The 25,802-nt window shown below is 46.9% G+C and overlaps 1 protein-coding gene across 1 annotated transcript; it reads left to right on the top strand.

The window, feature by feature from the left end:
- Nucleotides 1-3,061: 3,061 nt before the first annotated feature.
- On the top strand, nt 3,062-22,767 carry BPNT2 (3'(2'), 5'-bisphosphate nucleotidase 2). Its single transcript, XM_068170267.1, has 5 exons — nt 3,062-3,600; nt 13,979-14,138; nt 15,184-15,279; nt 18,010-18,171; nt 19,581-22,767. The coding sequence occupies exons 1-5, from the start codon at nt 3,214-3,216 to the stop codon at nt 19,850-19,852; spliced, it is 1,077 nt and encodes a 358-aa protein (XP_068026368.1). The 5' UTR covers nt 3,062-3,213; the 3' UTR covers nt 19,853-22,767.
- The last annotated feature ends 3,035 nt before the right edge of the window (nt 22,768-25,802 follow it).

Raw genomic sequence — 25,802 nt, 5'->3', positions numbered from 1 at the left:
CATTGAGAGCCCAGTTTTGCAACCCTCATTTACCATAGCAGGCCTGGGGAAGCAAATTGAGAGATCACCTAGTACAACCCCCCCCTGCAAAAGCAGGGTCACCCAGAGCAGGTTGGCCAGGGTCACCAGGAAGTATTGCCATGGGTGTGTTTCTCATCACGAGTATCCTGAAACCAGGTGTTAATTCTGAGGGCTGAAGCCAGAAGTGCTGAACTAGCCTAGACTTCAGGAGTGCCTTCTTCAACTAGATTAACTGTGGGAAGACCTGTGGTTTATTGCTTCCTTTTGAGGTAACCATCCTCAGATGTTCAAAGAGCACAGACACTTTTATTAAGGGCATTCACACTCCTTTGCAAAGCTCTTTTGGGGCTGCAATAGTTTCACAACACAGGACGTTGGAGACAACACTTTAAAGCCTTGAAGTGTTCTTGACCCTCAGTCCCAGCCCATGACATGCAAATCCTCAGGGCATAGCAACTTCTACCAGGAAAACACCAATTTTGCCCTCCAAAAGAACAGTGTAAGACTCAATCTCTGTGCCATGCCCGACACTTGCTGTTTGTTTTGCTGGGTTAGTTTTCAGGTGGATGAGCTCCCTGGCCCAGCTCCCTGCATGGCTTCACTTGCACTGCTGGCACGGAGGTGGTGGAAACACATAGCTGGGAACAGCTTGTTGTAGGGAGTGCAGGCGAGTTTGGGCTTGCACCAAGTGAAAGAGCTCAAGTGGGCAGCACCATACTGGGACATAAAACTGCTTTAACTGTCTCAGTTCATTGCCCCAGTTTGCAGGAGAGCTCCATGAATAGCTGTGCTGGGGCAACTTGGGGAAGAAGAATGTGGGGCCAGAAATGAGCAGTCGTGGGTGGAAACAGAGGAGCAGCTGATTGCCACCAAACTACTGAGCAACTGATAGCACTCAATGTCATTTCTGAGGCTTTCTGGAGTGCTGGAAGTAAGAGAATATTTTATCTTGTTTTGGGTGGACAGGAAATCTGTGAATAAATGTGACAGCTCTGAGAGGTGCCTCTGTAAACCAGCGTGGTGCTAAAATGAAGTTCTGCTTAGCTGAGAGGATTTTACCACCACAACCCTGGAAGAGTGTTAAAATCCATCAGCAATTAAACCTCTCAGGCAATATATAATAGACTTTTAAAGGAGACTCTCCAGAAAGCTGTGAAATGCCTCGTGCTTACACAGCCATCTCTTCCTTTATAAATTGAACGAGTGTTTCACTCCGGTGGATATTTCCAGTTCACATCTGAATGCTGCTCAAATTTAATAGCAATTTTATTCACTTTACAGACTTGAAGATTTTTCCATTTAAGACCAGAAAGGATGAGCAGGTCATTGATTACCATCTCTTTATCTTGGACCTCTAAACTTTCCTTCATGCTAAGCTAACCAGTTTATTGATTGAAGCGTAGGCTGCTTGACACCTGCCACAAACTCCCTCAATACTCCCGCAGTTCAGTGTCTCCCCATTTTATCCTCATCACTGCAGTTTTCTGGCTGTCACCAGCAGATTTTTCTGCTTCTCCAGATTTTTTTGCAGCACTCTCTAGCTGCTCTGCACAGCTTCAATGCATTTCTCCTGTGCTGGAGGGCTGGGCATTCCCTAAGCTGCAACGCCAGCCTGCCGTGGTTCAGATTCTCCACAGCCTTGGAGTTCAGTTACCAGCAGAATCACATTTAACTCCCAAGCTGTTTGCAATCCAAACAAAAGGATTTCTCTGTACAGCATCCAAAACTGACAAAGTTACAAGCGCTTAAGCTTTCTGCACCAAGATCAAATAAAAAGAAAGGAGAAAAAAAAAAGAGAATATATCTCCCTCCTCATATTTCCTTTGGTTGCAATCTTCTGCGTACCACACAGCTTAGGTTCTGTCTACAGAACCTCTTTTTATGTATCACATAAAGCTTTTACAGATAAGCTCACTCTTCTAATCTTCTAAGGGCTCCATGCAAATTCAGCCTTTTCCTTTCTAAACTTCTTAATTTCTCCCTTACTCAGAAGATATTTCTACACTTGACTTCTTAAAAGGCTTTTTCAGTTCCTCAGAGACATGTTCCTAACCGGCCTATTAACAAATCCCTGACTCGACAAGGTAGTAGAATTCTACCTTTTCCCATTACCCTGAACTGGGTTTGACTGTGCCTGCAAAATGGCACAAGGCACGTTAAAACTTTTGCAGTTAGCCAAGTGCAGCCTAGATTTATGAACACTGTGTCTGTTCAAATTTGTTCCAAAGGTTTTGGCAAACCAGTTTGGTATCAGATGAAGCAGCAGGTGCCTACATCAGAAATCCCTAGACCACCCACAGGTCCTTTCAGGACCCTTCTCATTCCCTTCCCACTCCTTGACTCTCACAGCACCTGGCTGCGGCTGCTCCTCTGCAAATGCAGGTTTGGACCATGTTTTTTCTTCCTGGAGGCTCATAGGTGCCAGCCTGCTTTCTCTGCCACACTTTGCATGCCACTTTGCATCTATCTTTCACCTTGGATGCCCCCTCTTGGAGCGGGCTCGTCTGCTTTCCCTTGGGCCTTTACCTGAATCGCAGGTATTGTGTTTAACAGTCTTGGCATCGCCACTAAGCCAGAACCAAGCCCTAGCACAGAGCCAGACTTGCCGTGGGCAGCATTCCCTGAATGCACCTCGATACACTGAGAGATGCTCATGGGAGCGAGCAGGCAGGAGGGCAAAGCAGCATCTCCTGCCGGCTGAACGCCTCAGTTTCAGCACTAAGCAGATCTGGAGATCATTCCCGACCTTCTGAGCGGACAGGGAGATGCAGGAGCGGGCAGGGGGCAGCTACCCCAGACCCGCAGCCGCTCAGTTGTGCGTGGCCCTCGGCCGCCTGCTAAGAGACACAGCAGAATAACCCCGAAGCACATCTTTTGACATGGGGAGTGAAGGAGAATGCAGTCTATCTAACGTCTGGGGTAGGGAGAGGAGGAATGCCCCTACCCGCTGCCGAAACACCCCCTAACCCCGAGCGCCGCCGAGGGCAGTGGGCGGCGGGACATGCTCAGTGCAAGCACCGTGCCCCGCCTCCGCCTGACCCGGATACAGACGGCGCTGCCTCGCCGCCGGCCCGCTGAGGAGCGTGGAGCCGGCCCGGCCCCGCAGCCGAGCGCCCCGGCGTGCCATGGGGCTGTGGTGAGCGCCCGGCACCGCCACCCGCCCGCTCCTCCCTGCGCCCCTGCTGCGCGGCCATGGCCCCCATGGGGATCCGTCTCTCGCCGCTCGGCATGGCCGTGTTCTGCCTGCTGGGACTGGGCGTCCTCTACCACCTCTACTCCGGTTTCCTGGCCGGTCGCTTCGCCTTCTTCATGCTGAGCGAGCCGGCGGCCGGTGGGCCCGAAACCCCCCGCGGATCCGTGCCCGGCGGCGCCGTGGACCTGCGGGAGCTGCTGGCCGTGTCCGTCCTGGCCGCCGTCAGGGGCGGCGAGGAGGTGAAGCGCGTTCGCGAAGGCAACGTCCTCAATGCCAAGGCGAAAGGGAAGACGAGGGAAGGGGCCGAGGAACAGCTGACGAGCGGCGATCTCCTCTCCAACCGCAGGATGTTCTACCTGCTGAAAAGCGCCTTCCCCGCCGTGCAGGTGGGTGCCGGGCTCCCTCTGGGCTGCTCTTACCGGCCGGAGGGTGCTGAAGTGCCGGGCACCCGCGGGGCTCGCCCGCTGGCGAGGGTACACGTGTCACTTCTCCGTGTCTCTGCGAAACCCGGCCCTTGTTTTGCATTCCTCCTGCCCCTCTTGGTGGTTTTGTGGCAGTGCCACCTCACGCTTGCTGCCGTGGGTGTTGGGTTGCAGGGGGAAGGAGCTGGATCGTGTGTAAGCGAAGCCAGGGGAGCTGGAGCGATGCGTTTGAAACGATCCGAGTGTGAGGTGGGGAGAAACCGCCCGGTGCAGGCGCTGTGGACGGTGTGCTCTGTGCTTATGGATCGATGTAATTCAGTAGCACAATTCTGCACGTATTTGTGGTGCTGAAATGAGCAGTGATGTTATTTTCTCAACCATCCTTCCAGCCAGTTGTCCTCCCTGCCTTAAGTTTATAGGGAGAGCCAGGAACGGGGAGAAGGCTTTGAGAATTTGAGGTTCTTGGCTCTGGTGACTTCAGGACGTAAGTTAACAGCTGTGTCACACCGTAGATCTCTGGAGCGAAATGAATTTGTTTTTGTTTCAGGGGCGTGCACTTTTTCCTGCTCTCATTTAGTTCTGAAATCTGGGTCCAACACCTCAGCTCACACCCAAACCAGAACTGTACTTTGAGACTTTCTGGGGTTTGGTGCTTTCGTTCCACTTTCACTGTAGTAAAAGAGAACTTCTCGGTTTCTTGGTGTTCAATTCCTCAAGCTTTTTACAGTCATTTGGAATAGAAAACCCTGCAGTTGGATTTCAGAAGTGATGATTGCATGCTTTTGCTGGACAGGTTGAGAGAAAAAGTAGTGTTGTTAAGTTTCGGGGGGTTTTTTGCTTAAGTTCACTTATTACTCAATGGGTTTTCAGTGGCTGGTTTGGCAGTTCCTGAAAGTGGTGGAGTTTTTGCTTTTCTAATCTTCTAAATAGCATTGTAGAAGACTCCTTGAATATGAAAACTAAAGGAAACACCAGATTCTTCAATATTTAAAACAGACTTGAGATGTGATCTGCCTTCCTCTACAGGAAGATTATGTGAGCACAGAAGGTTGTGTTCTGAAGATGGCTGGGCTGTCTGTCAGTAGCAAGCCACCTTTGCAGGCTCTGTGTTAAATGAAGAAGTATTGTCCCCTGTTCTCTTTTGCTGTTGAGTTGTCCTCATGGGGCTTGGCATTACTGGAATGTGTCCAGAAGCCTGCGTGCTTTCTCCCCTTCCACACATGGAGGGAGTTCCTTAGCTGAACTGCAAGAGAGTTCTTTGTGCTTCTTGAGAAGGTTGAGAGTTCAGTTTGGGCTTGAAGAGCTCAGTAACTGTAGGACCTGTTCTGTGGCCATGTGCATAAACTCTGCCCTGGTACCTTGGATGTGTAGCAGTGACAGCCTGACTTCTTCCTCTGGTGGCCTCCTGACTTCTTCCTCTGGTGGCCTCCTGACTTCTTCCTCTGGTGGCCTCCTGACTTCTTCCTCTGGTGGCCTTCTGACTTCTTCCTCTGGTGGCCTTAACTTTGAATATCTACTCTTAAAACTTTGCTGCTCCTTTTAATTTATCCAGTTGTGCTGCTAATCTTGAAACATAGATGGCCCTTTCTGAGGTGCAGATGAGTTCTCTGACATGGTGTGAAGATAAACGTGTGTTATGTCAGTGGAACTGGAAAAAACCAGCAGGCATCTCTCCCTCTTCCCCCTCCTCCCATCTCCTTCTCCCCCTTCCCCTCTGTCTCTCCTGCACCCCATCTCCCTCTCCTCCCTCCCCAATGACTGAGCTTGAGCATTGGGGTCGACTGGGAAGAGTTTGCCTGGCCAATCTTTCAGCTGATGTGGAGTTATTCGATCTGACAGATCAGCTCAGGGATATTTAGTATTCCAAGTATGTGATCTGGATAATGACAGCTTATCTCATGCAGTGCTCAACAAATATCCATGGAGCTGTGTGTACTGATCAGACGTGCTGTCTCTTGGTGTCTGTGCTGTGATGAAGATGCATTCAGAAACCTTTGGCCATACCAAAATAAGAGCTTTAGTGTGTGATGCATCCATCTGGCACTATGCACTTCTCAGGTGTGAGGACAAGGTCTCACCTCTCAGCCTGCAAATCCTTCAGCACAATGCATCTAAAATTGCTACTGTTTCATAGAGCTGCTGGAGTTCTGGTGCAAATATGAGGATTGTAGAGGATTTCCTGAGACACCTTTCATGGGAGGCAATAACATCTGCATCTTGTAAGAAGCTCCATACTTTATATTGTCACAGTTTATATCTTTAGTCTTGCTTTCATGAATAACTTCAGAATAGAAGTCATTACTGCAGTGAAATAAACCAGCTCTTCTCATCTTGCTAGAGAAGGTGCTGCTAACCAAAGCTGTCAAACTAAAACTGAAAGAATTCAAAGTGTAAACTTAGGCAAAATGCTGCTTTCATAGAATGTTGGAAGTTGGAAAGGACTCCCAGAGATCATCAGGTCCAGCCCCCCCTGCCAAAGCAGGATCACCTAGGGCAGCTCACACAGGAACATGCCCAAGCTGACTTTGAAAGTCTCCAGAGAAGAAGGCTTTTCTCACATTGTGGGGTCCTGGAGCCTCACACAGGGGCAGCTCAGCATTTAAGCTGGTGTCAAATGCTGTGGCCAGGAAGAAAAAACAAACCAGTGTGAAAGCCATGTGCCAAAATGTGCCTATAATGCAAAGGAAGTGTTCTGTTAATTGTCCTCTAAGAATAGCTGTGGCTTTCCAGTGTTTAAAAACAATCAGGAGGAGCAGTCTGAAATCAACTTAAGCCAGTGAGCAGCTTTGGGTTCCCTGCATTGTGCTGCTGGGCATAAGGGAAAATGTGCAAACAGTCTGGCTGGAGCAGAATGAATGAGTGGTTAGGCTTTTCCCTTACAAAACCTGAAACAAAGCTGCCAAGTCTCTCCCAATCCTGACAGTTGTGATTTATATGAAAAAAGAAAACCCCCAAACAAACACCAAACAAAAAACTTTCTGAGGGGAGGAAGAAAGCAAAACCAACAAACCCATAGAAAATGTTTTGCTTTGTCTATTCTTTTGAGTGAAGGCATTGTTTGTACAGAGGAACTCCACTGTTACATCACCTGCTCTACTTGATATAAATAGCTAAATGTGCATCAGTTCAGAGCTTCTCACAGCTAGGTTAGGTAAGACCAAAGAGGAGGAGACCAGCTCTGTGTTACCACTGTGTAGGAGATCAGTGGTGTTGAGTGGTGGTGTTACATGGGTCAGAAACAGGCGTGAGAAAGACAAGGGAAGAAGGAGTAAATAAGTTTGCTTCTAACTCAGGTATTACCCAGTGTTGCAGGTGCCTTCTCTGAAGTGTGTTTGTGCAACTGATTTTCAACATGCATTTAATGCTGAAATGCATGCAGTGGTTCTTCTGGTAAAATCCACAACTGCAGCTACAGGCTTGAGGTGTTAACAGCTCCTGCACTGCCGGTGTGTTGTCCTCATCTGCTTGTCGTGCTGAGAAAGAATTAAAGCTCTGATCCAGCTCTGATCATCCCTCCTGCTCCTTTTCAATTTTTTGTGTGTTCATCTTTTCTGGGTTATTTCACTGCTTTCCTGGTTGGTTCCCCCTGCAAGCCGACTTACTGCTCGTGCTAGCGCAGCAGTGGTGGGATAAGGACTGGGCTGGGAATCAGGTGAGGGGATTAAAGAGACTCTGGCGCCAGCCCAGCTGCTGAGGGGAGTGGGGGCTGGAAAGGCAGTGTTTCCAAATCCAGTTAGAGGCTGGCCAGAAGCTTCACTGTTTGAAGAGATGATCTCATAATACTGGGGTTTCAGCAGCATTACCTGGTGGAAGAGTTTCTCTCTCAGCGCCATGCATCGGGGCCTTCCATTTTTCCAACACTGCTTGTCCAGGGGTCAGTGTCAGGAGCTTGGTACCTGAATGTATCCCAGGGGAAAATGTCAAATACAGGTTCTTTTGGAATAGCCTGGTTCACTTCACATTGGGGCCCTATCTCCAGCCTGCATCAATATCTCTGAAGGAGCAGCCTTGCTTGCTCACAAAGACAGGAGCAACTGACAGAGAAAATTAGTTCTTTAAACCAGCACTTTGGCCACTTTCTGCCCTCTGACTATGAAAAAGCCAATTTTGAAGTGACCCACACAATCCTGCTGCTTTACTTTTGCACTCTAGCAGTGTTATTTGCACAGGGTGCAGACCTCAGCCTTATTTACCACAATGAATTCTGGTCTCTACTCTCATTTGGGCTGCCCAGGGAGGTGGTGGAGTCACCCTCACTGGTGGTGTTTAGGAAGAGGTTGGATGGGGTGCTTGGTGCCATGGTTTAGTTGATCAGATGGTGCTGGATGAGAGGTTGGAATTGATGATCTCAAAGGTCTCTTCCAACCTGGTTAATTCTCTCCTCTTCTCTCCTCTTCTCTCCTCTTCTCTCCTCTTCTCTCCTCTTCTCTCCTCTTCTCTCCTCTTCTCTCCTCTTCTCTCCTCTTCTCTCCTCTTCTCTCCTCTTCTCTCCTCTTCTCTCCTCTTCTCTCCTCTTCTCTCCTCTTCTCTCCTCTTCTCTCCTCTTCTCTCCTCTTCTCTCCTCTCCTCTCCTCTTCTCTCCTCTTCTCTCCTCTTCTCTTCTCCTCTCTCCTCTTCTCTATTCTTCTATTCTATGCTATTCTAGTCTATTCTGTTTTATTCTATTCTATTTTCAGCTGTTGGGGCTTATTTTTGACCAGTGCATTGATTTCTGTTCCACAGTTGCACCAGCTCTGTGTTGTCTTGTGCTGGAAACCAAGACTTCCTCTGCTTCAGCCTCTCTCTTCCAGCATCTTTTTATCAGTCTTGCCACTGCCCTGAATCAGAACACCCTTCCATCTCCTTCTCAGATGATAAATACCTCATTTCAGGTTCGTGCATGATAAGGCTGGAATCTGGCTTCAGCTTTGAAATGGAAATTTGAGGACATGTCAGTTGTACATTTAATGAGATTTTCTTCTAAATTAATTCCACTTTTAGAAGATTAATGTCTCTGAGCACTCCATTTTTTTTTTCAACCAAGCTACCTGGAGTACTTTCCAGACTTTAAACCTGCTCTGTTTACAGCCTTCTGACCACAGTGCCAGCTTTCAGAAACCCGGGATTTGATCTGAGATGGCAAGCTCTGCAGCTGAGACTGATTCTGTGGGAAAGGTAGCTGGGTTAAAGGAGGAGGAGGAGGTTTAAACCCCAAACTGCTGCTTGAACTGCAGAAGGATTTCAGTGCTTTGCTGAATGAAGTTCACCAATCTGCTTGCCTCTTCATGTTGTGAGAATGGCATCCTCAGGTCTTTGGGGGTTTTATTAACATTCAATTAACATTCTTCTGACCCAGATGATCTTGGCAGCTGCCAGCAGGTTTCTGAGTAAAGCAGAAAAAAGAGAGTGTGAATGTGAGTCTGAAATCTCAGTGGTAGGTGTTGTCTGGAGATGGGTCTCTTAACGTGGGTTTTAACTGATGCTAGCTGACTTTTGCTAGCTCTCTGCAGCAAGTGAAATTAAAGCCTGTAATGAGTTATGGGAAGGAGTTCTGTGATTATCTTTTCAGATGTAATTACAAGTAGTTCCTTTGACTTGTGTGTGTACCGGGGGTGGTAGTTAATCTGTCAGCTGAGCATCTGGAGATCTGAGTTCCATTGTAGTGTAGCCACTCACCAGCAGCCCAAGTTTCCTTGGTGTTATTTAATGCATTGGTAGGCTTCTCATCTGGCCTTACTTGGATGTGTTCTTAAGATGGAAAGGAGTGTTGCAGCTCTCGTGACAAGCAGGTCATCCCTTTCTTTTCACTAGGCTTGAATCTGTAACAGAGTTTTGCCCTCAGCTGAAAGCATTTTTGTGAGCCAAGGAATGAGTGACTTTCTTCCCAGTGAAAACTCCTGCTTGCTGCCCCTAAATTCAAAAGTCCAGAGCGATCATGAGTGGTCCTGGCTGCAAGAGAGCCAACTCTTGGTGTGAACTTTAGCTCCTGTAGCAGGTTCTGGAGCCCTGTTTCATAACCAGTTTCATACTTCCCTGGGTTGTGGGCAATGCACTGACCCCTCCACGCTCTCCTGTTGAGCATATTTATCCATCTTGGCTTGTTGAGTGGGGGCTTACCTTCAGAGGTTTTGGCATCTGATTCCTTCACACAATTTCTGTATGCAGAGATGCTGTGAGAAGGTGAGACAGCTTTCACCTCTGATACATTTAAGGGAAAAGAGAGGGAGAAGCTAAGCAAATGGAGGTGAAGCAGTCGGGTTTGCAGTGCAGTGGGCATCAGGGCATGTAGGCTTCTTCAGAGCAGCACAACAGCAGTGGTTAGAAGGGGGAAGGCTTGGCCCATGAACAGGGGGAAGCTGAAAGGCTGCTGGTTAAACTGCTGTCCCTTGAGGTGTGACTTCTCTGAAGCACAGTCCCATGCAGCCAGCTCAGGTCAGTACACCTTCAAGGTGTCTACTTGTGAGCATCCTCTTGCTGATTGCTCTGGACATGAATCCAGAGGATGCATAGGGTGATAAAATATCTTCCACTGTCCACAGGGAACATCTGTCAGTCAGCCTGTAAGAAGATATCAGAATAGTTCCCTGTTGGTTTATTTTCTGTAAATGCTTGCATTTGCTTATTTGCCTCTGTCCTGCCTTTCCTGTCCCCCATCTCCCGTCAGGTGAACATAATGGTGAAGTCAAGTTTGAATCTTGGGTGTGTGTAATGCTTGCCCTGTGTAATCACAGATGAAGTGGCTGTTGTCTGGCAAGCAGAGTCAGTGCCCTAACAAAACAGCTAAACAAAGTCAAACATCTATTAATGTTTTACCAACACTGCCCTTTGCAGGCTGTTTTCTCTGGGCCTCCAGGCTTTTCATTTTCATGGTCCCATTCAGATCAATAGATTTATCCATTGAATCATAGAATGATGGAGTGGTTTGGGTTGGAAGGGACCTTTTAGAGGTCATCCAGTCCAACCCCCTGCCCTGCAGTGAGCAGGGACATTTTTAACTAGAACAGGTTGCAGAGAGCCCTATCCAACCTCACCTGGAATGGATCCAGGGATGGGACATCTCCCAGCTCTGAGCTAACCTGTTCCACTCTCTGTTCCTGAAATGCAATCCATGGAATCCTCTTACATTCCTGTCCTGACTAGGAAGTGTGATCTTTTCTTGTTACCTAAACTCTGGGGTGGTTTTGTTCTGGTTTGTATTTACCTTCAGTAGCTTAAGTAATATTTCTTTCTTTATGAAACAGGGTCACTGCTACAAAACTTGAAGTAGGTAGGAGGTTATCTTCTGCAAGTAACAGCTTTCAGGTAGTTTCAGTCTTTTAACTTCAGTGTGCTGTAACCACAAGCTTAACAAGGCTTTCTTCCTCAAAAGGAGGAACTTCTAAACTCCTTAAAACCTCTTTGGACACCTCTTCCTTCTGTTGAGGCAGTGTGGGTTATTTCATGGGGGTGTAGTGGAACTTAAACAGCCCAGGGGCTGTGTTGAGGCTGCCAAGTCTGTGGCCCAGTCATCCTGACTTGCAGGACTGCTTTCCCTAGGGGAAACCACAGCCCTCAGGCTTATTGTACAGTGACAGATGTTTAATTTGTACATGTCACAGCAACTTCAAGGACTCCATGTTTGGCATGCAGTGCTTCACATGCTGGTTTTATGTGAGAAGACAGCTGTGATGAATGGCTGGGGTTTGCTGTAGTCCTACTTGCTTCTTGCTTTGGATTCTTTTGGAGAAGAGGGCCTTTAATCCTTTGTTAATCACCTGTGATGGTTGAGGTGTGTGATACCTTTTCTTGATGTGAATGATGTAAAAATCCTGCTGATCCAAGCAGTCTGATCCTTTATTTTTCATTGTCTTTCAGTGTTGCTTGCCTACAACATCTGTAATAGCAAGTTGGTTTGGTCACAGGGTATTTATCTGCTGTAGCACTCACAGAACCATAGAATTGAAGAATGGCTTGGGTAGGAAGGGACCTCCAAAGGTCATCTAGTCCAACCCTCCTGCAGTCAGCAGGGGTATCCTCCTCTAAATCAGGTTGTCAGAGCCTTGTCCAGCCTCACCTTGAATATCTCCAGGGATGGGGCCTCAACTACCTCCCTGGGCAACCTGTTGCAGTGTTCCACCACCCTTAGAGTGCAGAACTTGTTCCTAACATCCAATCTAAATCTGCTAAATGAGTCTCCTCTAATTTCAAACCATTGCCCCTCATCCTGTCACTGCAGGCCTTTGTAAACAGTCCCTTTCCAGCCTTCTTGTAGCCCCCTTCAGGTACTGGAAGGCTGCTCTTAGGTCTCCTTGGAGCCTTCTCTTCTGCAAGCTGAACACCCTCAGCTCCCTTAGCCTGTCCTCATAGCAGAGTTGTTCCAGCCCCCTGATCATTTTCATGGCCCTCCTCTGGATCTGCTCCATCAGGTCCATGTCCTTCCTGTGTTGAGGGCTCCAGAGCTGGAGATTTCCCCAGCAGTTAAGTGATGTTTTGTAACAAAACATTGTGTGCAGTGTGTTGTCATAGCTGCATCTCTTGTCACCCAAAACTTCCTCATTACTGCAGTCCCACTGATGTTGTGTTGGGTTTTGCAGCACATTCTTCCACCCAACAGGTAGGGACTGGACCAAACTCTTCAGCATGCTGAAATTGCAGCACTGTGGTATAGAATAAAATTCATTAAGCTGGGCAGCAAGTGACAATAGGCTTAAGTGTGACCTTTAACTGCTGTTTATAAATGTTCCTTATGAGCCTCATTAGATCCTTACCCCAAGCCACCCTAAAGACAGCTATGGAACGTTATTGACTTGTTTGTAAAATAACATCCATCTGACAGCTGTGTAATTGCCACAGCCTCTTGAACTGCCTAAACTGCTAGTTACAGCTCAGTGCCAGGAGCAGGAATGTTTGCAAAGGGTTCCTGCTCCCTCAAGTTGTACCACAGCCTGCAGATTACTTGTTGATAAAATAGCTGGACATTTCCCTGCACCTCCTGATAACTATGGCTGGAATATTAAACCTCTCCTGTATCTGTGTGCCACCTGAACTCTCCAGATGTTCTGCTGGTAGTCTTTGAAGCAACTGCAATTAACTTTTCCTTGAAAAAACTTTTGTGATTCATCCTGGGAGAGCCAAAGAAACAGAGCCCAGCTGTGGTGTGCTTCACAGTAAAACTCCAGGTTGTGCTTTTCCATCGCTTGCCACCTAACAGGGTGGGTGACAGGAGGGAGGGGACAGGCTCTTCTCCCTTGCACCCTGTGACAGGACAAGGGGTAATGGGGTAATGGATATAAACTCCAGCACAGGAGGTTCCACCTCAACATGAAGAGGAACTTCTTCACAGACCACTGGAACAGGCTCCCCAGAGAAGTTGTGGAGTCTCCTTCTTGGGAGACGTTCAAGCCCCATCTGGATGTGTTCCTGTGTGACATGTGCTGGATTCTATGGTCCTGCTCTGGCAGGGGCGTTGGACTTGATCTCTTGAGGTCGCTTCCAACTCCTAACATCCTGTGTGATCCTGTGTGTGAATAGTAATAACTTGAGAGCTGCTGGAAAGTGGCTAATTAATGGACTCCTACCTGGAGGTGAAGGGAGAGAGAGAGGATTCATAGATTCACAGAACGGTTTGGGTTAGAAGGGACCTTGAAGGTATCCTGGCCTGCATTAGGAATAGTGTGGCCAGCAGGAGCAGGGAAGTCATTGTGCCCCTGGACTCTGCATTGGTTAGGCTACACCTTGAGTACTGTGTCCAGTTCTGGGCCCCTCAGTTTAGGAAGGACATCGAGACATTTGAACGTGTCCAGAGAAGGGCAACAAGGCTGGGGAGAGGCCTTGAGCACAGCCCTGTGAGGAGAGGTTGAGGGAGCTGGGGTTGTTTAGCCTGGAGAAGAGGAGGCTCAGGGGTGACCTCATTGCTCTCTACAACTACCTGAAGGATGGTTGTATCCGGGAAGGGGTTGGTCTCTTCTTTCTAGCAACCAGCACCAGAGGACACAGTCTCAAGCTGCACCAGGGGAAGTTTAGGATCAAGGTGAGGAGAAAGTTCTTCACTGAGAGAATTATTCATCATTGGAATGTGCTGCCCAGGGAGGTGGTGGAGTCACCATCCCTGGAGGTGTTCAAGAGGGTATTGGACGTGGCACTTGGTGCCATGGTCTAGTCATGAGGTGTTGGGTGACAGGTTGGACTCGATGATCTTTGAGGTCTCTTCCAACCTTGGTGATTCTGTGATGCTATTTCCAACCCCCTGCCACTGGCAGGGACACCTTCCACTGGATGAGGCTGTGGTGAGATACTCCAAAGACGTGAGCAAAGCTGTGATTTTCCCCAGCTACTGCATCTGCTGAGTTACTGCAACTACTTTTGTTGTGTTGTCTTCCCCTAGATTAACTCGGAGGAGCGCGTCGACACGGCCGAGCAGGAGACCGTCTCTTGGGACCGCACTATTCCTGAGGAGATAAAGCAAAAAATACAGCCTAAGGAGGTCCCAGCAGAGAGTGTTACTGTCTGGATCGATCCCTTAGATGCTACACAAGAATACACAGGTAGCTGATTCTTGCAGGCAAATCCTGTGTGCAGTCCTGACGTCTGCCTTTTGTGCTGGAGACAAAACAGCCTCCGTGAAGCGTGTTGTGCCGCAGGTAGTGTGGCTTCACTGAACAAACTGCGTGGTGAAATCTCTGCTTAGCAGACTGCAGGCTCTGCTTTGCCATGTCCCAGCTCTGAAATCACTTTGGTGTTCTTTGCAACTATGGAGTTGCTAAATGGAATGGTAAAGGTCTATGGATTCTGCTGGGACTGTGCCTTTCTTTCAGCTCAGTCATTCCTGTGGCAGCCCTGAACGTCTCAATGTGCTTTTAATTGGTTTGTTTATTCAAAGGGAATGTTGAGTGAATATTCCATTTAACTTGGTATTAAAAATCTGAATGTCACAATACTAAGAATATTAAGTATTTAACTGCATATTAAAGAACCTTCTGAATATCTCAGAATCCTTGTTTATCTAAGTACTCTATTGTTTATCTTAAGTACTCTATTTAACTTGATGTTAAAAAAATCATTATAGCTTTCCCCAAACCATGCCATTTCCATTTTTTTCCACTAATTTTAAACACCCTTTAAGCAGTTCAAAGCAATCCAGCTAAAATTCTTGCAGGATAAACAGGGAAATGGGGATTTGAAAGTGAATATTCCAGGGATACAGTCACCTTTTCCGTTACGTGTTCGTTGGTGTTTGAATTGCCAGCTTGGAAGCAATAAGATAGGAGATGAGGCAGGGAATGGAGAATATTAGGGCACAGATTTCCATGCAAATACCTGCTGCCTAAGACAGAGCTGTTAGCATTAGATCAGGGAGGAGTGTAGGTGACATCTACTGAGCAGGAAGAACGTCTGTAAGACTGAAAAGACTTTAAAGTCATTTGAAACCCACCAGGTTATTTCAGATAAAACAGAGTTACATAATCCTAAGAGGCAGAATATAGGCTTGCCTTCAAACAAAACATCTCTGTAATGTCAGTTCTGCTTTCTTTGCATGTCCTTCCTGGGCACCTGGCTGGAAACCTGCTCCCTCTCTCCTTTGGCCCACAGAGGATCTCCGACAGTACGTCACGACGATGGTTTGCGTGGCTGTGAATGGCAAACCAGTAATAGGAGTGATACACAAACCATTCTCAGCATACACAGGTATGGTCTTGGTCTTGGTCTTCATGCACTCCCAGCATCTGCAGTCAGAGTGTTAATCAACATTTGATGTTGGAGAGAGCAGCTGTCAGTATAAATGAGACAACAGTACCTGGGGCAAAAGAGTGCTGCTGCCAGCCTCAGAACTAGAGCTGCAGATGAGGTCTGTGCTGTAAAACCACAAAGGAAAATGCTGCCCCTTTTTGTTTGTTTCGCATGGAAATGATGCTTTTAAAGCAAACTAGCTGAAAGTATGCTTAAAAAATCAGATCCCTTAAATCAGGGTGCTTATAGCAAGGCAAAGAAGGTGAGACCTACATACACTGACCAGTCTCGGGTGTGCTTTGCTCATTCAGCAGAAGAACTTGGGTCTGTGATACTACAACCCAGGAGCTGGTGTTTCATGTGGTGTTCACACTGGTTTGCAGGGTGAATAACAAGACTGATGAAAGATCTTGATGGCAACTGAGAGGCAGGGCTGTCCAGCATAACCTTAATGATTATCTGACATGCTATTAGTGCCACAACATGAACTAATTAATTCTTCAGTTAGAATAGAATAGAATAGAATAGAATAGAATAGAATAGAATACAATACAATACAATACAATACAATACAATACAATACAATACAGTACAATACAATAGACCAGGTTGGAAGAGACCTTCGAGATCATTGAGTCCAAACTATCACCCAACACCATCTAATCAACTAAACCATGGCACCAAGTGCCTCATCCAGTCTCCTTTTAAACACCTGCAGTGATGATGACTCCACCACCTCCCTGGGCAGCACATTCCAATGCCCAATCTCTCTCTCTGTGAAGAACTTCTTCCTAACATCCATCCTAAACCTCCCCTGGCACAGCTTGAGACTGTGTCCTCTTGTTCTGGTGCTGGTTGCCTGGGAGAAGAGAGCAACCCCCACCTGGCTACAACCTCACTTCAGGTAGATGTAGAGAGCAAGAAGGTCTCCCCTGAGCCTCCTCTTCTCCAGGCTAAGCAACCCCAGCTCCCTCAGCCTCTCCTCCCAGGGCTGTGCTCCAAACCCCTCCCCAGCATTGTTGCCCTTCTCTGGACACCTTCCAGCAATTCAACATCTTTCCTAAACTGAGGGGCCCAGAACTGGACACAGGACTCAAGGTGTGGCCTAACCAGTGCTGAGTACAGGGCAGAATGACCTCCCTGCTCCTGCTGGCCACACCATTCCTGATGCAGGCTAGGATGGCCACCTGGGCACACTGCTGGCTCATGTTCAGCCTACAGTGAGCATGGCTGCAGGTTCAGCAAGGTATATGCACTTCTGAAAGCTTCAAAGTATAGATGTCTTACTCTGTATGTGAAGCAATTTCTGCTCTCATTTTCCCTTAGGCAATACTGACCTCTAGAGTTTTGAAATTATGCAGAAGGCAAGTCTGGAAAAACCTCACATATTTTTATTTCTTCTCTCTTTTTGCCCACTTGATTGGCAATATTTTCTGCTAAATATTTTATTGTCTTAATTTCCAGTCACTGAAGTCCGTGCTGTATCTCCAGTCACTGAAGTCTGTGCTGTATTTCAGTATGCTTTAAGAATCTCAGGGGTTTGGGAACATGGTTTTTCTAAGCATCACCATCCAGGTGAAGAAATAGGGGGTTTAATTTATTATTATTTTTTTAAGACTAGTCTTGAAGGTTTTTTTTCCTCCTTGGGAACCACAGAATGGTTTGAGTTGGAATAGACCTGAAGGATCATCTATTTCTACCACGGGCAGGGACACCTTCCATTAGGTCAGGCTGCTCAAAGCCCCACCATATCATCCTAATATCTCATCTAAACATACCCTCTTTCAGTTTAAAGCCACTATGCCTTGTCCTTTCGAGTAACTGTAGACTGTGACATGTTCAGACCTGGCATCATAGGAGCCACAACGAATCCTGTCAGTCTCTGTGAGGAGCATTCATTTCCCAAGCTGGAAATAGCAGTATCTTGTGAGTAGACTTGTTCCCAATGCTACTCCACCAGTGCAAAACAGTAAAGGGCAGTCAGCACTGTTATTACACATAACTCACTCTGTTGCCATACAATCTGCCCTCTGCAGAGATGAAATTGCTGGTTACTCTCTCAAATTAATGGTTAGGGGATTCCACCTACCAAGCTTGGCTTTGAACCTCACGACGAAACAAGTGGGAGGCAGTGTATTCTAAATCCACTCCTCTGAAGCACACCAACAAATGTTTCCCTTAGTATTGCTGTCCTCCTGAGCTGTTTCCTCCCTCACCATTACTATCCTGCTGAACAGAGTGACTCAAGAACACTTTTGCTTTCTGCTCTGAAGCATAGTGGGGCTCGTGGTTCTCACAGAAAGGTTGTTTAAGGAAGTAACTGAAGCTATTTCTTGCTCCAAGCCATTCTTCTTCCTTCAGTGGCTTTCCAATGGCAAAGCCTAAATATTGCTGCTTTGGATTTTCCCTCTTAACTCTGAGTGGTTGTTTTTTTGGAAGCACCACACAGGAGCAGTCAGGCATGGGGTAATGCCTTGTGCACAAGTGTGCATGGAGGGGGCTCTTCCTCTTCTGCTTGCATGCACATGCAGCCATGCAGCCATCCCTCCTGGCAGCCCCAACTTTCTCTTTTACTGTAGGGATGGAAATTAAATCTAAGGCATCAATTCCATCTTCTCAGCTTAGTATTGTTCAGTGATTGAGTTTGCCTTTTTGTGGATGCTAGGGGTGTTTGTGTTTGCCTTGCAGCCTGGGCGATGGTGGAGGGCGGCTCAAACGTCAAGCCTCGTTCCTCCTACAATGAGAAGACTCCAAGGATTATTGTGTCCCGCTCCCATGCAGGAAAAGTTGAGCAGGTTGCACGGCAGACCTTTGGGAACAAGACTGTGATAATCCCAGCTGGAGGAGCAGGTTTGCTTCCTTAAGCATCCTATCCACTGTATTGCTTCTGAATGATTTAACAGGATAGAGGTTACTAGACAGAAGGGGGTGGAACTGTGGCATCCCCCTCTTACCTTTTGTTCTTTACATCCCTAAAAGAAAGGGATGGGCAACAGGGAGAGTTTTTCCTGTGTGCAGAAACTTAGTTCAGCCTTCAGGTTGTTCATAAGTTAAAATACTGGTGAATGAAACCTGGAGCAGAGATGATGTTGTGGTCCTTTCATGGAGCACACAGATGTGCCTGTAGTGTGTGATTGGTCACAGTGCCTCTGTGGAGGTTAAAAAAGGGGTGTGTGACCACATACAGCAGCATGAAAGAGTCTGTTGGTTGCTAGTTAACTATTAGTATGCTTAATTAAACAATAGTTTAAGAGAAAGGCATTAAAGTTTGGTACTATTCCTTGCCTTTATGTCAAATGATGAAACTAATGTCACTGAAGCCCCTTTTTTTTCTGCCTCATATTCAGGCCAAAGAGGATTCAGCTCACTTTATGTAACTTCACACAATGCTTTTGTGCCTGGTACTGACAGAATGCAGATGTGAGGCACGGGTGTGAAGCAGTAGCTGACTTCAAGCCTCAGAAAAGCCATGCAAAATTGGACTGTTGCAGAAATGTAGCATTTTGTGTCTTTAATATGGAAAACCAGAGCTCCCTGGCAGATTGCTTGCAGATTGCACAGGTTCCTGGCAGTGAACCTGAAGGAGTTTTCACGCGGTGAAGGAAGTGAAAGTGTAAGGGATTACAGCAGATCTCTTCCCAGGCTTGGCAGTGCATAACAAGATAAAGAGAGGAGCAGTTTGATGAAACAAAGAATTGGTTGAACAGTTGAAAAATGGGGGGGAAAAAAATCCATAAGAGAAACATTCCTATTTTGAGCAATAACCTAGTACTGCATAATGCATGCTAAAGGGGACTGCCCTGGGCTGAGTTGTTTTGTTAAAGAGTGGCAAATGCATCTGCCTGCTATTGGACTAAAAAAGCAAGGTAAAACAAAAAAAGATAGATCTCAGCATAATACAAAGATTGGGAAATAGCTGAGTGAATTGGTATTGGTCTGGTTCTTTTAATGTGTCTCTAGATCAGCCTCTGTAGCATACTGGTAAGGACTGTCTCAAAATGATGTGTCCCAAACACCCAAGGCTTTAACTGGAGTGCAGTGGGAAAGTCTTGGAGGTGGGAGGGTTCTCTGTCAAATTTTCTCTACAGGTCAGGGGAAAGTTTATTGGTTATGTACAGGGTGGCATGCTATAATCAATGGCATCCCTTCCCTGCATCTTCCATGTGCATGTTATCAACAGTAGAGTTATCCTTTGTCATGAGTGGGAAAACTTGACTTAACTCTTGGGTTTTCTTTTTACCTCTGCCTGTTTCCTCTAGGTTATAAAGTGCTGGCCCTCCTGGATGTGGCTGAAAAGAATCAGGAAGAAGCTGATGTGTACATCCATGTCACCTACATTAAGAAGTGGGACATATGTGCTGGAAATGCAGTGTTGAGAGCGTTGGGTGGCCATATGACCACCCTGACTGGTGAAGAAATCAGTTACACTGGCTCAGATGGCAACGAGGGAGGACTTATAGCCAGTATCAACATGAACCATAAAGCACTAATTGAAAAACTTCCAGATCTGGAAAAAACATCACACAAATAGACTGGACTGATGGAGAAGTGCAAAGTCATGCTTTGGCAGCCTCCAAGTGCTCGGTGTGAAGAAGCAGGTGTGAAAACCTGCTGGGAGAGATGCACAGCAAAGCAGTTTGGTGTTGGTTTGGGGACTATATCTCATGCATTGGGTTTCTTCAGTGGTGGTATTTAAAACAAGAATAAAATAATAATAATAATGATGATCAGAAGTAGGAAGGGGACTGAGTGCCTCTGGCCTCACTTTCCATGGTTTGGGTTTTTTTCCAGCCTGTTGTCATGCAGTTCTTACACTCAAGGTGCATATCCAGTGTGTGTTTGTGAACGTAAGGGAGCTAAAGAAAACTCCCAAGCTGATGCAGGCAATGCCAGAAGTAGTTCCCACAGGAACCTCTTGGAACCTTTTACATCTTGTTACTGTAGTTGTAGCAACTCCATAATGAATTAGGTAGGGGAAAGGGGGGGGAGGGGGATGGGAGGAAACAAACCAACCCACAACAAAAAGGTTGATTTGTGTAGGCATCTGATAACTCTGTAAACAATTCAGCAGGAAACATGACCCTGTGTTCTGTATCCCCTGAGCAGAAAGCACAAGAAGGCTGACACAAATTTATATGCAGCAAGAGTTTATCTTTGGCAGTGTGGCACTCCTGCTTTTCAAGAGAAGGAAAAACAAGGAAGAAGAATTCTGTGCTGTTTGCCTTTTGTTTTGTTTGGTTTGGGTTTGTTTATTTTTTTTCCCTGAAGGTGTAAACCAGTTCAGTTCTGCTGGGTTGTGAATATCAGTGTTTTATTAATCAGTGTAATGATTTCCCTGCTCTCAACAAGGAGGCAGCCTTTTCCTTGTGGAGGTTTCTAACAGTTGCTTCTTGTCCTTGATTTCTTCGTGCAGTGTTTGAAGATGCATGCTGGGTTTTTTCTCTGATGTAGGACTTGCTCATCATTTGTTGTTTGTGCCTGTAGAAGCAGCCTCTTCCTTCACTACCTGGTTTGGTTGGTTGGTTGGTTGGTTTTTTTGTCCCTTGAGCAGAGGCCTATGGGATGAGTTTAACAGAAGTACCGCGCCAATTGGTTGTTTCCAGTTACAACATCAGATCCGAGCCAGCGGCCTTTCCACACCCCCAGGCATAAATTCCTGTCTCTCTTAGGTTAAAGGCACTCTCTCTTGCCTGCAGAAAGCTCTTGAGCCATCCCAGACAGCTTGTGGAAATGTGCATGGAGACCATCTGAACTGGCATCTCTTTAAGCAGCTCTGAAGAGCAGGTGGTGCTTCAAGTACAGCAGGGGCTGCAGAGCTTGACCAAAAAGTGTTCTTTGTCAGTGCACTGCACCCAGAGCAGAGTCCCTTGGACAGCAAGTGACCATTTGTTGCACTTCCAAAATGAGTGGACCTCTCTCTGCAAAAATGTCACTGCCTGTGGTGGTGTTCTCTGCATTCTTCTGAAGGTCACAATGTACCTGCTACTGAACTGTCAGCAGATAAGCTTCCCAGCTCTCCTTGGGAGCTAAACGTCTTTGGCAGATTGCACAGTTGAGGTTTAACAGGCCCCAGAGGAATGCCTGTCTGCTTTCTCAAGCACAAAGAGGGTGAGGGCAGGGGAGACTGCTTCCAACCAAGGAGAACCTGGATGGGTGATTGACTTCTCTCACACTGAGCCTTTTTTCAGTGCTTTGTTGTAGAGATTTAGTCCCTGTCACACAATTAAAGGGTTGACTTTGCCAAGCTATCATTCACAGTCTTGTTTGCTGCCCTGCTGTCCTCAGTGATAAAATTGCTATGTCCACCTCCCTGCAGTGTAACTCTGGTAACTCAGCTTGACTTTTGAACCACACTTTCTGTATGGTAGCTCTTGCAATGAAGTCCTAGCACCTGCTGTGAGTGTCTTCCTACCCCACAGACAGGAGATGCCACTCACAGAACATACCAAGCAATTGTTGAAGCCTTATACATTGTGGTTGCCAAGTGTCACACCAGTTCCTCCAGCTCTTCTGAGAGAAGTTCAGAAGTGCTCATCCAGCTTCCTTCCAAGGCTCCCTCTGGAGCCAGCAATTAGCAGCCACTTTCCCTCTTTGTTGTTCCTCATTTTTCTGTTCCTGATCTTTGCTCCTTTCTTAAGTCCATGTGGACAAGAAAAATGAGAGTGTGAAGGTGGAAACCCTCCCAGAAGGGGAGAGCCACAGCAGGAAACTATCCTCAGGCTGATAATGTCTGGCAGCAAAGCCTAGGATGCTAATCCTACCAAAAGTGTGATAGATACCAATAAAATAAAGAGAGGTTCCTGTGATTGGTGGTGCTGGGCATGCAGAAAAGATGCAAGTGGATGAAGAAGTTCAACTGTCTTGAAAAGCAGGAGAAGGAAGCAGCAGAATGTTACAAGCATTCAGCATTTCTGTTCCTCTGGGTGCAGGGCTTCATTGCTTATGAAAGAGGCTCCACTGGCCCTCTGTGAAAGGCCTGATTTTGCTGAAGTTCCAGCAGCACTCCCTCTGAATTCAACAGGAGCAGAAGCAAGCCAGATAAAATACAAGGAGTAAGTTAAGCTAAGTCCTGAGGAGCTCAGCTTCTGCCAGTTGAGCAAACAACCTGGGTTGTGTTAAACTCACCTCTTGGCAGCTTCCCTCTGTTACTAGAGGACTTGGAAACCTCATCCCAGTGTCCTGAGATGTGGAGTGTTTCAGGGGGTGGTTTTATAGCCTATAGCTGACAGAGCCCACTTTCAGGTAACACTGTTGTCAATGTTGATTGTTCCATATTTGTAATTCACTTTTATTCTTTCTTTCTTTGGTGGTTTTTTTCCTTTTCCCCCTCCCCAGAGGACCAGCAACACTCCTGCGTTTTTCCTGTTGTCCCACCAAATTGTGTTAGCATTTTCCAATTGTGTGCCAAACTTGAAATCAAGTCTCACAATAAACTCTCTGAAAATACTGCTCTGGGAGGGTGTTTTCCTCTATCTTAGAATAGACTAGGAATAGAAATAGAAATAGAAATAGAAATAGAAATAGAAATAGAAATAGAAATAGAATTGAATTTTGAATTGAATTTAATTGAATTGAATTGACTTGACCAGGTTGGAAAGGACCTTTGAGATCATCAAGTCCAACCTATCACCTAACACCGTCTAATCAACTAAACCATGGCACCAGAATCATAGAATCAATAAGGTCAGAAAAGACCTCAGAGATCATCAAGGCCAACCTATCACCCAACACTTCATGACTAACCAAACCATGGCACCAAGTGCCACATCCAGTCCCCTTTTGAACACCACCTCCCTGGGCAGCACATTCCAGTGGCAAATTACTCTTTCTGGGAAGAACTTTCTCCTCACCTCCAGCCTAAAACTTTCTGGCACAGCTTGAGGCTGTGTCCTCTTGTTCTGGTGCTGGTTGCCTGGGGGAAGAGGCCAATTCCCACCTGGCTACAACCTCCCTTCAGGTAGTTGTAGAGAGCAAGAAGGTCTGCCCTGAGTCTCCTCCAGGCTAAACCACCCCAGCTCCCTCAGCCTCTCCTCACAGGGCTGTGCTCTCGTCTTTCTGCTGGCTATTTGTGCTTCTTTGTGCACCTGGTTTGTTCACTTACATATTTTTCCCCATCACTGATGTCAGGCTGCTTCAGCAGTGCTCTGTCATGACTTTCTGCCCAAGGAGTGGGCATTATTAACAGGTCCAGCTGAGGTCACGACAAACACAATGCAAAACAGCCAAGATTGTCGGTTTCTTTTCTGCTAGACGCAAAAGAGCAGTATCTCTTGTGTGTAACGACCTCACATATCTGCCTGCTGTTGTGAGAAGAGTCTAATCTTCTCTTGCAGGTGTAATGATGGCTTTTGCACCCTGAATTGACATATTTAGGCAAAGAAAACTAGGTTTGCCACAATGATTTAGCCCCAACGCTTGGATCTCAAATGCTAAACTTGGTGGAGGGGGAAGCAGAGGCCAGCAGAGGGCTCTGTGATTTCATGAATGCTCCCAAGAGCCAGAAAGATTTCACAGAATCATGGAAACATTCAGGTTGCAAAAGACCCTCAGGATCACCAAGTCCAACCCAGAACCCTACTCTGCAAGGTCCAGCCCTAAACCATATCCCCAAGCACCACATCCAAACCACCTTTAAACACATCACAGGCTTCCAACCCTCCTAGCTCATTGTAGTAACCCTTTAAAACAGCTGTCTTGTCAATGAATAATTGAAACCACAGAGAATCAGCATCTTGATTTTGGCAATATTCTGCCCAGACAGTAAGGACAGAGAGACTTGAGCCTCTCCTATGTCACCATTACAGTGCCCCTGTTATGGAGTGGATGGAACCTCTCAGGCCTGAGGCACTTAAGATGATGGATTCCATCCTTTTCCCAGTGCCTCACTACAGGCACTCTTCCCTGAGTAATTCTGAGCAGTAGCCAAAGCAAGCTGTATTGCATCAGGTAGAATTTCAGCTCATCCTCTGGGTAAGGACCTGAGGTGGGCTCAGCCTCTCTTTCCTCCTAAGGGGAAACCCTTGCTGTTTGTGCAAAGGGCAGTAGTTTTGCCTCAGCTTTTTTATTCATGTCTTGAAGACTCTCAAAAGCATTTTACTTTCAAAAGCATTTTGTGATGAGGGCTGATTTGAGTCTAGACTGTGGCACTCAGTTGACTGCTACAGTGGAAAGGCTTGAGAGTCCCTAGTGAGAACTTGAGATACTTGAGAGCTTTGGAAACCCTACCAGGGTGGATACCCTTAGAAGCCCCTCGAAGGAAATCTCAGGATAGGGATTTAAAGGAAAACTAAGGAAGTCCCAGGTTTTGTCTCAGAGGCATGATTGGTTTTGGCAGGAGTCATTTCTGAGTTTCCCTTCTTTGTGTGGATGGTAGAATAGGTACATTTCTGAGCTCTTTTCCAATGAGGCTGTTAGACATCTGAAACTTCAGAGACAATGCTGCCTTTCTGTTTTCCCTTCGAGCCCTTGGGGACTCCAAATACTTTGCACATAAAAAGGAAAGGGAATGGAGCCTGTGGAACAGTTCCTATGATGGTGGAAATGGGTTTAAAGACAAAATATGTTTTCCATTTCTCTCTTGTTGTGAGGCATTAAACAATTGATATCTGATCTGAAAAATCCAAACCTTTCCAAATTGCCACTTCCTCTCTTCTCAGTTCACCATTCCTGCCTGCATCCTAGTAAGCAGAAAGTTGTGCTGGGAGAGGATTAACTGAGAAAGGATTGGGCTGATGTTAGCTGAGCTTCAAGAGTCTCAGCTCCTTCCTCCTGTGCTATAAACAGTAGAAGCAGAGGTAGGAGTGCATTTATCTAGGAGTACAGAGCGTCCTCCACTTCGTGCTGAAAGGACTAAATTGCAGGGAATTAGCAGCCTCTTAGCAGATACACACCTGGAGTCTGGGACTGACTCTTCTTGTGTGCTCAGAGCACAATTGATTCTCTCCTGCCTGCATTTTCAGGTAGAAAACTTCAAATTGCATTTAGAAAATTCCTTTGGAGCAGCTTTTTAAAAAGCTTTAAAAGCAGCCATGAATTTACCCCTGTGCTGCTTTTGCTGAGCTCATTGCAGTGTCCTGGCAATGAGGTTAAGCCTTACTCTTGCAATTGACTGGTTTTGAGAGCTTGAGGCTAGAGAGAAGTGTCCCCAAAAAATGATGTTCAGATGGGTTTTGGTTTGGTGAGGGTTTTTTGTTTGGTTGGTTGAGTTTTCCTCTCCTCTCCGAACCTCTCCCCTCCCCTCCCCTCCCCTCCCCTCCCCTCCCCTCCCCTCCCCTCCCCTCCCCTCCCCTCCCCTCCCCTCCCCTCCCCTCCCCTCCCCTCCCCTCCCCTCCCCTCCCCTCCCCTCCCCTCCCCTCCCCTCCCCTCCCCTCCCCTCCCCTCCCCTCCCCTCCCCTCCCCTCCCCTCCCCTCCCCTCCCCTCCCCTCCCCTCCCCTCCCCTCCCCTCCCCTCCCCTCCCCTCCCCTCCCCTCCCCTCCCCTCC

Source organism: Melanerpes formicivorus, unplaced genomic scaffold, assembly GCF_026170545.1.
Source record: "Melanerpes formicivorus ecotype bairdi unplaced genomic scaffold, bMelFor1.0.p_v2 SCAF_304, whole genome shotgun sequence".
NCBI classification, from domain to species: Eukaryota; Metazoa; Chordata; class Aves; order Piciformes; family Picidae; genus Melanerpes; species Melanerpes formicivorus.
Note: the sequence above shows the minus strand (reverse complement) of the source record. Positions and strands in the feature narration are given on the sequence as shown.